General features: G+C 35.1%; 1 protein-coding gene across 1 annotated transcript in view; it reads left to right on the top strand.

The window, feature by feature from the left end:
- Positions 1–3,827, top strand: part of LOC129245888 (uncharacterized) — a 54,942-nt gene extending 51,115 nt beyond the window's left edge. The window contains exon 3 of the mRNA XM_054884321.1: positions 1,736–3,827. Coding sequence (XP_054740296.1) covers positions 1,736–2,894 — 1,159 coding nt within the window. The 3' untranslated portion in view covers positions 2,895–3,827. The remainder of the gene's footprint in view (positions 1–1,735) is intronic.
- The last annotated feature ends 9,007 nt before the right edge of the window (positions 3,828–12,834 follow it).

Below are 12,834 nucleotides of genomic sequence, written 5' to 3'. Positions count from 1 at the left end.
AATTAGATCAATTCTTTATTTACAAAAAAAAACAAACAAACAAACAATTTTTTTTAATGAAAATAATAAAAAAAATTGCTTCCACTGACGTAACGCATGCCACTGGCGTAACTGATTGGGCTGCTTAGGTACGTCTAAAAAAAAAAATCGGTCGATTATTCATCCGGAGGCATGTCGCTATGGTGGGTAGCAGATTTACAACAAAAAAAAATTGTTTCTAGATATTTTATCTGTTTATTGGAAAAACAAAAAAAAAGTATTTTTTTTCACGTTCTCGCTCTTAAAAAAATAGAAAAATTGTATAATAAAATTATAATTCTAGTACTCGCGAGAGCCACAAGTCTACTCAATAACATATTAAAAATTCAAATCAATCGATTTAGTACTTTTTGAGAAATTACCAACGCTAACTCGGAAAAAATAGTCTCGAAAAAACATGGTTAACGCGCTTATACCTGGGCGTCGTACTCCAAACCGGTCTCGTTTTAAGGAGTTTAACGGCTAAACTAGAACGAATTTCAATATAAAATTTGCAAGTATATTTCTGAAAGTATAAACTATCATAACTTAAAAAAGAATCGATTTTTTTCGAAATCCTAGAGCAAAAAGGTGTCTTAAAGTAAATAGCTGCTCATGTAAGAGCTCACTTGGACAAAGAATCAAATCCGTCCTTGCTGATGCCATGCAGAGGAAAAACAGTGGGAAAAATAATTAGAACAGAGAGGCAAAAAGAAAGGGCGAACTTTGAATTAGAGGAGGATGACGACCAAACGGTGGCTGAGTGCAACTCATTACCTAGCCTTACCTAACCTGCTATTGCATAACACAGTGCAAACTTTTGTATCACAAATTAGATATTATTATTATTCGCATCAAGGATAAACCTTATAATTATTGGTGCTAGTCACAAGGTTACAATTTGTATGCTAAAATTTACCAAAATACTATATTTTAAGTTTCAAAGAAAAAGAAATCACTTATGAACTAAAATTAAAATTAACTCTCTTAGTTGTAATATACAATATCTCAAAAGTTCGCATCTAAATAAGTTCATGCTACTTTTTTTTTTAATTGGCGCGTACACCCGTTTGGGGTGTTTGGACGAGCTCCTCCTCCTATTTGTGGTGTGCGTCTTGATGTTGTTCCACAAATGGAGGGACCTACAGTTTTAAGCCGACTCCGAATGGCAGATATTTTTATGAGGAGCTTTTTCATGGCAGATATACACTCGGAGGTTTGCCATTGACTGCCGCTATTAGAAAAATGTTTTTCTTAATTTTGGAGTTTCACCGAGATTCGAACCAACGTTTTCTCTGTGAATTCCGAATGGTAGTCGTGCACCAACCCATTAGGCTACGGAGGCCGCCATGCTACTTATATTGTAGATACTAAATTTTGGAGAAGAGAATTCCATAGTTGAGTCACATGCACCAAGAACTGTCTTTCTGACGTTAATTTTTCATACCTAGCAGTTATTCGTGGCAGTTATTCTGAAGGCGAGGAGCCCAGGTACTTTCGAATAGTAGATTTTGTGCAAAGTAAGAGGGATTTGAACTGAAGAAGCTTATCCAAGAACATGGAGTAGACAATTGATACAAAATCGATACCTGCACTCGCTGCATGATTCAAAAAATTATTAAAATTCTGTTTATACGAACCATTGAATCGAAATTCATTTTTAACTTATTTTCCTTCTTCATGATTGACCTTTATTCTTCTTTTTATCTCTTTACAGATCTTTCATCGATAATACTCATCTACAAGAGCTCCATCTCAGCAACAATCCCCAACTTTACGACATCCCTATGCGCCTCTTCCAGGGCAATCCCAACGTACTCGAAATTTACATGCAAGGCAACAGTCTACAAACACTCTACTCCGCACAATTCCCCGTCGATCAACTGGAGCGCCTGTACCTCGGCGACAATCCACTACAATGCAATTGCTCGCTGCTCTGGCTATGGCGTCTTGTCACCGGCAACTTTGATGGCGAATCCAACAACATTGCCGGTGTACATGTCACGCACAGTCAGGGCGAAGCGGCCGTGGCAGCGCTGGGTGCAGCCGATGCCGGTTCAGCGCAAGCAGCTGCCGCCGCATATGTGGCACAGCAAAAACATATACCAACGCAACCCGCACGCACCAGCAGCTCCTCCACCGGTTATCTACAACTCGACATCGAACGCATCGGATGTGACATTTGGCAGGATAATGTGCGCACACGTCGTCGCCTCGCAACCATGTCCGAAAGTGACATCACCTGCCCCGCGCACATTGTCACCATAGTTTGCGCCATCTTCACACTCTTGCTCGTGTTCGCCATCGGCGCCAGCATTCTTTTCTATCTGCGCTTTGTGAAGCGACGCCGAAAGCTGTTGCATGACCGTTCGCTCACCCGTTCGGGCAAATCGATCGTAAACGTACACGATCGCATACTACAACATCAGCCGCTGGGCGCTGGCGGTGCGCTAGGCATGGGTGTGGGCGGTCTCACCTATCCACATCATACGTTGCAGCAACAGGGTGGCACACATCACGCCATGCTACCGCTGCATCCGCATGAGTATCAACAAACGCTGCCGGCACAAGTGGACAAACTGGAATTGGAACGATATCTGGCGGCGCAGGCGATCGCCAATGAGTATCGTGCCTTGAAACCATGGGAGCTGCCGCCAGTAAAGGATGCGAATGCGTACAGCGATGAACCGGAACATTTGTATGAAAAGTTCGACCACTACGACTATCCGGACATGCAGACGATGAGCAAGTCCAAGCAGGCGGCGCTCATGTCCACCACTGATGACGGTAATACGCCCACCCCCAATGGCATGGTGCAGATGGGTAAGATTGGTGCTGGCGGCACAGCGGCTAAGCCGCATGTCGTCTACGTATGACTCCCGGGTGGGCAAGTGGGTGTTGGCGCTAAGGGTAATGCAAGTGATGAGTACGGAGATATGGGTATGGAGGCCGAAGGCGAAATGCGCTACTGCATCAACAACAACTACAGTAGTTACGTGAAACTAGTTTAGAACGTGGGCACGGAGGCGGATAGTAGCAGAGAGAGTGGCGCTGGAAGAGAGCTCATTAAAAGAAGAGAGAGCGCGATGCAGCGAGCGAACGAGATGGAGATGAGTGTATTCGAATGTAAACAGCTGAATTGGGCGAAACGCATGTAAGAAGAGTGTCAGCAAAGAGAGCAGAGAGCAAGGAAAAGCAAGCGCTTTAATTGTAAAAGCTGCAAAAAACAGCTATAAATGTATAAACAAAGCTAAGGTCATATGAACGCAGCGATAAATCGAAACAAGGGTATATGTTAGTAATAAGTTCTAAACACATATATACATACATACACCAAGAGCAACAACAATACAAGCAAACGTTATGCATTAATATTCATGATATGTACTAATTTAGCCATAGATGAAATTTTCGCGAAGAGTTTCCTGCAAAACTTAAACAAAAACATGAAATAAAATATATTTGCGTAAACGTAACAAGAAACAATGTAAAATGAAACAAGGGATACGTATAGAGTTAAAATAGCTAAATTACAAATTAAGTAAATCTAAAGCAAAACTAAAAACAAAAATCATAAATATGAAAAATTAATTACTAAGAAGCAAAACTAAAAATTCTTAAAAAACAAAAAACAAATAGCCGGAAAACTATGCAGTAGAACTTAAACTATAAGCAAAAACCTAAAATCAAGTTCAAGTTGAAAAATTGCAAATAATGCCTACATAAAATATAAATTTATTTCGAAATGGGTGTGAAAGTAATGTGAAAAAGGAGGCACTTAATAATAACAAAGCAAAGCAAAAAAAGAACAAAACACTAAGAAAACTAACAGATATAAAATTGTTTAATTATTTTAATATTTTTGAACTACAAATTCCGGTAATATTTTTTCTTAATCTGCCAAACTGGCAGCAGATTGCTGTGAAATAATTTCTTTCCATACTAATTTTAATGACTATGAGTACAGAGTACGTTTTACATGTCGAAACTTTTCACATCAGGGCACCATGCACTTTTCAGGTCTAATTTTGATGCTGAACTCCAATATTTCTACTAAGGCGCTTTCATTAACCCCTTGCCGTGCTTTAAGGGGGAACACCACTGTGATTTAAAAAAAAAATCGATTTTTTTCTCAAAGTAGATATATTCAAAAATATGTAAAAAAAACTTTAACTTAACATCTTGAAATTTGACGAAGTTATACCCAATACAATTAATGCAGGTAGTGGGCTACAACGGCCAATGAAAACTTTAAACGCGTTTTTCTCAAAACGACTTTTCTGAACGAGGTGGCCTCGATTTCTTGGAGACTTATGAGCCAATTTAATTTTTTTTTTGTATTGCCTACAGTCGTACATAGCCGTTTTTAAAAATTCCAAAAATTAATATTTTTTCAAGCCTTTCGAAAACAAAAACAGGATAAAAACACAAACTAATTTTTCAAACCTGCAACTTTTTCTCAAAAAAAAAAAAAAAACAAAACCGCCACGTACGACGATAACCATTGATGTATAGATTAAGAAATTTTTTGGTTTTCTGCTTTCAGATGATTTTTCTCAACGCTGTATCGTGGCCACCAGGGTGCATCAGTTGTTAATGACGTCATTGCATTAATATTATATATTATTAATAACAATTGTTACTTTTAATATTTTTTTAATAAAAATGTGCGTCAGTATAGTTGAATATATGTTAAATAAATTATAATCTGTCCGATCCTCAAATTATCATCTCTACTTATAAAAAAAAATTCATGAAAATCACTCAATTTTCACGAGTTCCCCCTTAACGAGTCTGACTCGTGATGAAAATGTTGGTCCAAACATGAATATGACGAGCCAGGCTCGTGAATAGATCGTCGGATCAAAAATAAGCATCACGAGCCTGGGTCGTGATTGAATGTTAGTTTCTATGTGTACGCCGCCAGAGTTAGTCACGAGTCTCATAATTGCTATTACAAAGTAATTTATATTATTCTGATCTGTTTACCACTCGTGGACGTTGAGCTAAATTTGCACGGCAAGGGGTTAAAGGTGGTGGCAATAGAGCAACAATAGTGTTTTGTAGGTTTGATTGGCATGGCAAAGAATGAATTCGCCTTTTTTCATTCTGTGTTGACAGCTGATTAACCGCAACTATCGATTTCTATCAGTGCTTTTCTTCCAAGGCGATTTGAGCAGTAGTAGGTAGCGCCATTCAAAAACAGTTACTTTATTTTTCGCGATTTTGACAAGTCTGACGTCAGCTCGCTTCGCAATACAAAGCAAACAAAAGTAAGAGAACTTACATGTTTCTGAAAATGCAGTGAATGGCTTGGTAGTTTTGTGATATGTGAGATTTAAACTAAGCAAACCAAGAAAAACGAAGTGCAGTGTATTAAATTGTGAGAGCACAAATTAGTATGAAGCCTCCAAATGCAGTTTGTTTGCGTTTCTACGCGGAAGACGCCGTGGCAAAAAAGTATGTGTGTGTACGTATAATTTGTTGTGTTTGGTTGTTTCCATTGCTTTCGCCTACTCTTCTTCTTCTCAAGCAAGCAATTCCACTTCCTTTTGCTTGTTTATTCATGGGCTCTTACGACATGGCGAATTCAAAAGGGTGATGTTTGGGCTACTTGAAACGTGCACTTTCTTATGCTAAAATTGAATGCACTACAAAACTGCGTACTTGAAATATTTTTCCAAGAATTCTGTTTAAAAAGTTTGTAGTTTTTATGGGAATTTTCAAAAAAATTTCAGAGTCCAAAAAACAAAAATAGGTGTTTAACCATGATTCAATGATGAAATGTTTGCTCAGTAAGCAGCTTTAACGTTCTCTCTTGACAAATCGGCTTCCACTGCAAGACACTGGGTTGCTAGCTCTAGAAATTTCAAGTAAAAGTGAAAGAAAAGTAAAGTAAAGAAAAGTATTTGTAGAAGTGAAGAAAAGAAAAGTATTTGTAGAAAAAACATTTCATTTTCAATATGGTCTGCTTACGAGCAACAGCTCGCTAAAGAGTTTTCATCGGTATGTTCAGGACTATGATAGTCTGACATGAAATACATACCGCTTAAGTCAAGACATGATCGAGTAATTGAGGCAATCCTAGATCGATGAGTGGAGAATTTACAAAGCTTTATTTCTTATGATGTGATTTAGACAGAATTCATGTTTTGCAAAAAGCTAGCATTTTCCAAAGAGTTACGGCAGGGAGAATAATTGGATAGTCACGACGCGGTCGATAACATTTCAGACCTCATTATAAAAAAGTTGGTATTGACGGAACTTGTTTCCAATGAGCCCACCTTCCCATGGATGGATGAATTGTCCAGAGGAGGCTTAGCAAAACACAGTAAAAAACCATCTACCGGAATCGGCTTAAAACTGTCCTTCCATTTGTAGAACGCGCGCTACAAATAGGAGGAGGAGCTCGGCCAAACACCTAACAGAATTGTACGTGCCAATTATTTATCTATTTTTAACAAAAAAGTTTCATTTTGGCGAATCTTCGCAACTTCGCGATCGGTTTTAAATTTTAAAATCAATTCACAAAATATAATCTTGGATTAAGTGAAATAATTTCTTGTTTTAATATTAGACTTGGCAATTTCCGCAAATAACGTCTATTTGTACCATTCTTTGCTCTCAAATATTAATTAAAATTAATTTTTTACACCGTTCGCAGTTTATTTCCATTTAAGTAAGAAAATACTTTTTTGCTAACATTTTTACCAAAAATAATTTAATATTTTCCACTTTATTCACCTTCTTAAATACAACCTTTTGTAAGAGAGTGTCAAAAATCGTATGTACATACTAGTGAGCAAACCTTTAATAATTGAATCATGGATTTTAACTACGCCAGCGAAAACTATGAATTTTTATATTTTATTTCACACCTATAGATTTTCCTTTAAAATTTTCAAAAACGCAAAAATTGCAAATGTGTCTATCCACACTATGCTGCGCAACATTGTTTCTGCAGCATGTTGCTTTAAACATTTTACCATACATTTCGTTGTGCCTGAGGCATTAGAAATTTTGTAAATAGGTTTTTCACAAATCTCCTTTCGGCCTTTTAGCTTAGTTTCTTTAGTTTGAAATTTTTTTTAAGCATTTTTGCTAGTTAACTTAAATATTATTCTGCTCATTTCTCCATTGATGGAGTTTATGACTAATAAAATTTTAAATTCTAATCTAATCTAATAGTTTTAGAAATAGCATCGACGAGTAGGAATTTTCTATTAGTTGAAAAGAAATTTTCTCCGACCTATTCAAATTCTTTATTTAAATGAGCTGCCTTGTGTAAATTTTCAAAATATAAATACTAGTAAGTTAACCTATTTTTGATTCGGTCTAAGTGACACAAATTTAAGTTAGAAATTTTGTGAAAGTAACTAAAAATTTTGTATGTATGTATGTACAATAGTCCCTTATTTAAATTTTAACGCTAATTTTAAGTAAGAAAGTAGTTTTAGTTATTCCTTGCAACTGAAGTTAAGCTAATTTGTATAGAAAATGCAGATATAAAAATGATTTGTTCGCTAAGATTTTTAAATAATTTTTTTCCTTGATTTAAGAGTTTCAACCATGAAGTTTTTACTAAAAAAATTGCAAAAATTTTTTATTCAAACTATGTTTAAATTGTATAAATACTTTATGTAATATTATAGACATTTTTTGAATCAACGTTGCATTTAAAAAAAATTATTAGCGAGTTCCTCTACGCTTAAAATACCTCTGGCTTTTTTGTAAACTACTCGACGTTGTTTATAATTTTTTCACACTACACACACACATCTATAAATATAATACTATTGCCCACATGCGTTTGGCAATAAAAAATTCGAGAGTGTATAGGCGAAGGAAAACAATGAAATGGACAATATAAAAAAAAATTCACATTAATTAAAAATAACTGCTTTTTAAGTTCATAAAGTAGCATAGAAACGCTGTAAATACTTAAAAAAACAACAACAGATTAATGATGTAAAAAATTTAATCTAATAATAAAATTAGTATATTGAACAAATATTACGCATAACTATGTATTATTTACGTGAGTTTCATTTTAAGTCGAACGCAATTTTCCAATTAATGTAAATAATTTTTTTATAAGTTTGCCATGTATGCATTTTGAATTTACAAAATAAATTTTTTTATAATAAAAAAATAAGAAAAAAATAATAGTTTTAATTTTTCCTGCAAAATACAATAAAGGCTCTTATGAAAATGAAATTTTTTTCATCCTATAATTTGTCACATACTTTTTATTAAATGCACTAAATTTAATAGATCGCACCATAAAATAGTTTAAAAAAAATAAATTTTTGAGCAAAATGAATATTACACTCATATTGATGCTTGCTTTTAAAATATTATAGGTAAATATTTGTTAGCAAAAAATTATGATAAAAAATTTGAATTTTAAAAACAAGTTTTTATATTGATTTCGTAAGGGGTTAGAGGTAGTCAGAGGTCCGAAAAAATGAGGTTTGGCAACCGCATCGCACATAGAGGCAGCGATGCCACTGCGACCACGAAATGTGTCCGATGTAAGCCGCGGGGCCTGGGCTACATTTCCCTTTGCATATTGAAATATCTTGAGCATTTGACAAAACGTAAAATGTTGTTGATACCTAAAGTGTATAGATTATCTATATTCATTAAGAAGTAGGATCTTAAATATCGGTCCCTGCTTCTGACTAGAGTCGGGCAAGTGCAAAAAAGGTTTTGAATTGTTTCCAACTCCTTCTCATTCCTGCAGCTACGACAGAAATTATGTATGTAAACGCCTAATCTTCTTGGGTGACTTCCTATGAGACAATGTCCTGTGAGGGCCCCTACTAAGGTCCTAATTCGAAGTCTATTCAGTTGTATAATACTGTTGGACAGACGTAGATTTAGTATTGGCCATGTTTGCCTAGCAATTTCACAGGTTTTCATCCTAATCCATCTTTGATCCGCAAAACTGAGTAGTGCGTCCTTAATGAGAAGCTTACAAGTTGCGAGAGATACCTCCACAAAATTACTTATGTCTGGCATACAGGTACCATCTCTTGCAAGTTGGTCAGCCCTACAGTTTCCTGGTATATCTGTGTGGCCTGGAATTCAGCATAATATAATACGATATTGTTTGGCCATCTGATTAAGAGATTGCAAGACACTCCTTGATGTTATTTGGATCCAGCGCTCGTAGGGCCGCTGGGCTGTCGAGTGCAGCTATTTGTTGATGATATACTGTGTATCTTTAACCATTTGAAGTCTTCATGAAAACCGTTTATTTCCGGTTGAAAAACACTACAGTCATCCGGTAGTTTAAAGGATACACTGATAGAAAACTCTTCGCCATATAACCCTGATCCTACACCGGTGTCCAGTTTAGATCCGTCCATGTAGATCTTAACGGGTGTGTTGCTGATGATGATTTTCAATATTTTTTTTTTTTTTTGTCAATTGTTTATTTTATAAAAATAAAAACATAGCATTAATACATCATCTTTCGACTCGACTTTAGCAAAATTTCAAAAAAAAAAATCAATGCATAATTGTAAAAGTTATCGCTGTTTATGTGGAGCCCGTTTCTCCAGAAGTCGCTTGCGGTGATCATCACAACTCCTTGGAGATTCATCTAAAATCAATCGGACAAGAAAAATTAGTTTTATTAATAGATAATCTTGTGCCTGATCGAAGATTTTTTTCAAATTTAGCAATATGGTGGCCTCAGGAAATGTTTTTCAGATTTTCGAGAAAAAACCGACAATTAATTGTTTAAAAAAAATCGAAATTAAAAAAATATTTCGATCAGGCACGAGGTTTTTTTGTTTTTCAAAAGCAGTATAAATTTTATTGAAACCTACTAAGCGGTTTTTAAGTTACAATGATCACCAGTGCAAAAAACATAGTTTTGAGGGAGTTATGTTGAGTTATACAAATTATTCAATTACTCTTTCCTGGTCATCTTTTCCTGGGCCATATAATAGTTCTTCAGCCGTCATAGCAGCTTCCAAAATATAGATCTGCTGTTGCCTACATAGCACTCTACCTTCTCGAGAATTATCGTTAGCGCGCTTATCTGCTACGTGCAGCATCCATTTTTTCAGCATACCGAGGAGAATTGCTTGCAGCTGCTGCTCGCAAACGTTCCGGAGCGCTCGAGCGCCCTTTCTTAATTGTTAAATAACTCGAAAAGTATTTCTCAGATTCTCTTCAAACTTTCACACAATTTTTTTGGCGTACTATACTTTAAGACAATGTAAAAAACAATCAAACTTTAAGAAAATTCTGACTACCCCTAACCCCTTAAGGCTATTAAATATGTAGGTTTGCAGGAATTTTATTTACCTTGTTATTTCCAATCCATATACAGTGAAATATCTTCTGGACGCTGAAACCTCTCTCTAACTACCAATCAGCTTTTCAGTCTCGGGTGTTCACTCCAAAGAGGCTTACTTCATCCGTTACATAAAAGGCATTGCAAAAAATGTTCTGTCAAAGAAGTTGTCCGGCTAATAGGGGAGTCTGGTGTCTGGAGGTTACAATGTATACGTTTTTTTAACTCCTTGTGCAGCGTAGGATGTCTCTTGAATGCTTTTCGTAAAAGTTTGAAAATTTTAATTTTTAAATAGGTCCATAATTTGTTTAAAGAAAATTGTGTACTTTTTAAACCAAAAACTACAATTTTTTTTTTTTACTTCACACCCACAAATTGTATTTTAGAAGTTTACAGAACGCAGCATTTTCAGATGAATCTATACACAATGTTGCACAACAATTTCCTGCAACATGTTCCCTGAAAAATTTTGGCAGCAACCATGGCCAAATGGCTATATATTTCACTACGCCTGAGGCATTCGAATTTTTTTTTTAATATTTTTGGCTTTTTTATTTCTTACATTTTTCATAAGTAAAAAGGTTCAGAGCGCAAATAGCAGAATTTGTAGGAATTTCATTTCCGAAAATATTTTAGTCTAGGCTGTATGACGTTTTGAGTTTTTTATATAATATTATTTTAAGGAACTTTTACTTGTAAGACTTTTAAGTAATTTCTGATACATCAGCGCACATTAAATCACAATTTTATATTTCAAATTCTTATAATAGCCTTCCGAAATCCAACATGGAAAAAATATGATAACATAAAAATATGTAAGAGTTATTCATAGTTTTTGCAGGTAGGCGCTCATTAACGTCATGAAATTAAGCATCACTCAAATAGATATAGGGAGCAAATTGCTCTTCATAAAAAACCATTTGCCGTTCGGAGTGGGCTTAAAACTACTGGCTCCTCCATCAAGACGCCCGCCACAAATAGGAGGAGGAGCTCGGACAAACACCTAACAGAAGTGTATGCGCCAAAGGCTGATAAAATACAATCTAAAGCAAAATTCGGGCACTCGGCAGCAGTATTGTGTTCCCTCATTTCACACGTACTTTTGCGCTCTTCCAAACAGTTGATGTTCCAACGGCAAGATAAGCAGTGGCTTCGTTAATTTTTTCTTATATCACCAATTTTGAGCGAAAACTGAAAGTGTTCAGCATTGAAAATAATTGATTTTTTTATTATAATAAAACATATGAAAACTACTTTTTATTGCATCTTAGGTGTTCCACTTTAACTATCAAAAAGTACGTCACAGAGTCGCTAATTACTGCTAACACTCGCGCGTACGCAGTTAATTGTCGATTTGTTAGCCCTATGTTTCTTAGACAAACAATTAAATGCCTGTATATTATATCTAAAAAGGGCAACTCCACATTGGAACCTAAAGGCCGCGAACTAATTGGCTGTAGTGTTCAATAGTCAGCTTTGGCAAAATAATGGATGAATGATGCTTCTTTTTAGCATTCAACCAAAACAAGTAGGGATTTTCGAGATGAAAGAACTCTTCTTTGGTCAAACCAGGCAATATTATTCATTCATATAACTAGAAGACAAACAAACTTGGCATAACGGAACATATGTATTTGGATAATAAATTTCTTTATGGAAATAAATATCTACGACTTGGCTATTTGATTACGTTACTTGGTGCGTGATACGAGATTTGTGCGTCTTTTTGCACGAGTATTTTGAACAGAGATGTCAAGTGTTTACTTGAAGAACAGGTTTTAGAAGCTAACTTTCACTACCGAAGGCCCTGCGGATCTAAAACTACAACCTTCACTCTGTTTGAAATCACGTTTGGTATATCTAAAAACTCGTCAAAGTACTCTTCAGTTATAACAGGAGGCACCAACCGCCCACCAGATGGCGCCACAGCAACTAATTATAATTATTATAACAGGAGTGCAATTCCATGTTAAGTAATCCGAAGTATTTTCGGCATTGCCGTAAATTTTTCGCTGTACCTATTTGAATATAGCCCAAAAAGTTTCGGGAATCCCTCTATGAAACTTTTGGAGAATATAGAGAAAAGTTTCAACTTAAAAAAAAAAAGAGAAAAAAATTTAAGTTGGAGTGTTTTATTTAAATTCCACAAACAAACAAATGAAACATGTTCAAAACCAAAAATTAAAAAAAAAAAAACAAAAGAAAGAAAAACAGAACAAAAAATTCTGAGTAAATTTTTTTAGACCATTTTGCTTAAAAAGTATATTCATCCTAAAAAACTAAGCAAAAAAATTATAAAATTATGTACACATTTTTTTGGAAAAATTTTGAAGCAGGAAATAATTTTTTTTTTTCAAAATTTTTTTTTTAAAAAAGCATATTTATCCTAAAAATATTTATTAAACCACTAAAATACTTATGAAGCCACTAAATTTTTTCGAAAAAAATTCACTTCTTTTCCAAAAATATTTTTTTTAAAACTACATTTAAAAATTAACACAAAA

This window comes from Anastrepha obliqua, chromosome 4 (genome assembly GCF_027943255.1).
Source record: "Anastrepha obliqua isolate idAnaObli1 chromosome 4, idAnaObli1_1.0, whole genome shotgun sequence".
NCBI classification, from domain to species: domain Eukaryota; kingdom Metazoa; phylum Arthropoda; class Insecta; order Diptera; family Tephritidae; genus Anastrepha; species Anastrepha obliqua.
Note: the sequence above shows the minus strand (reverse complement) of the source record. Positions and strands in the feature narration are given on the sequence as shown.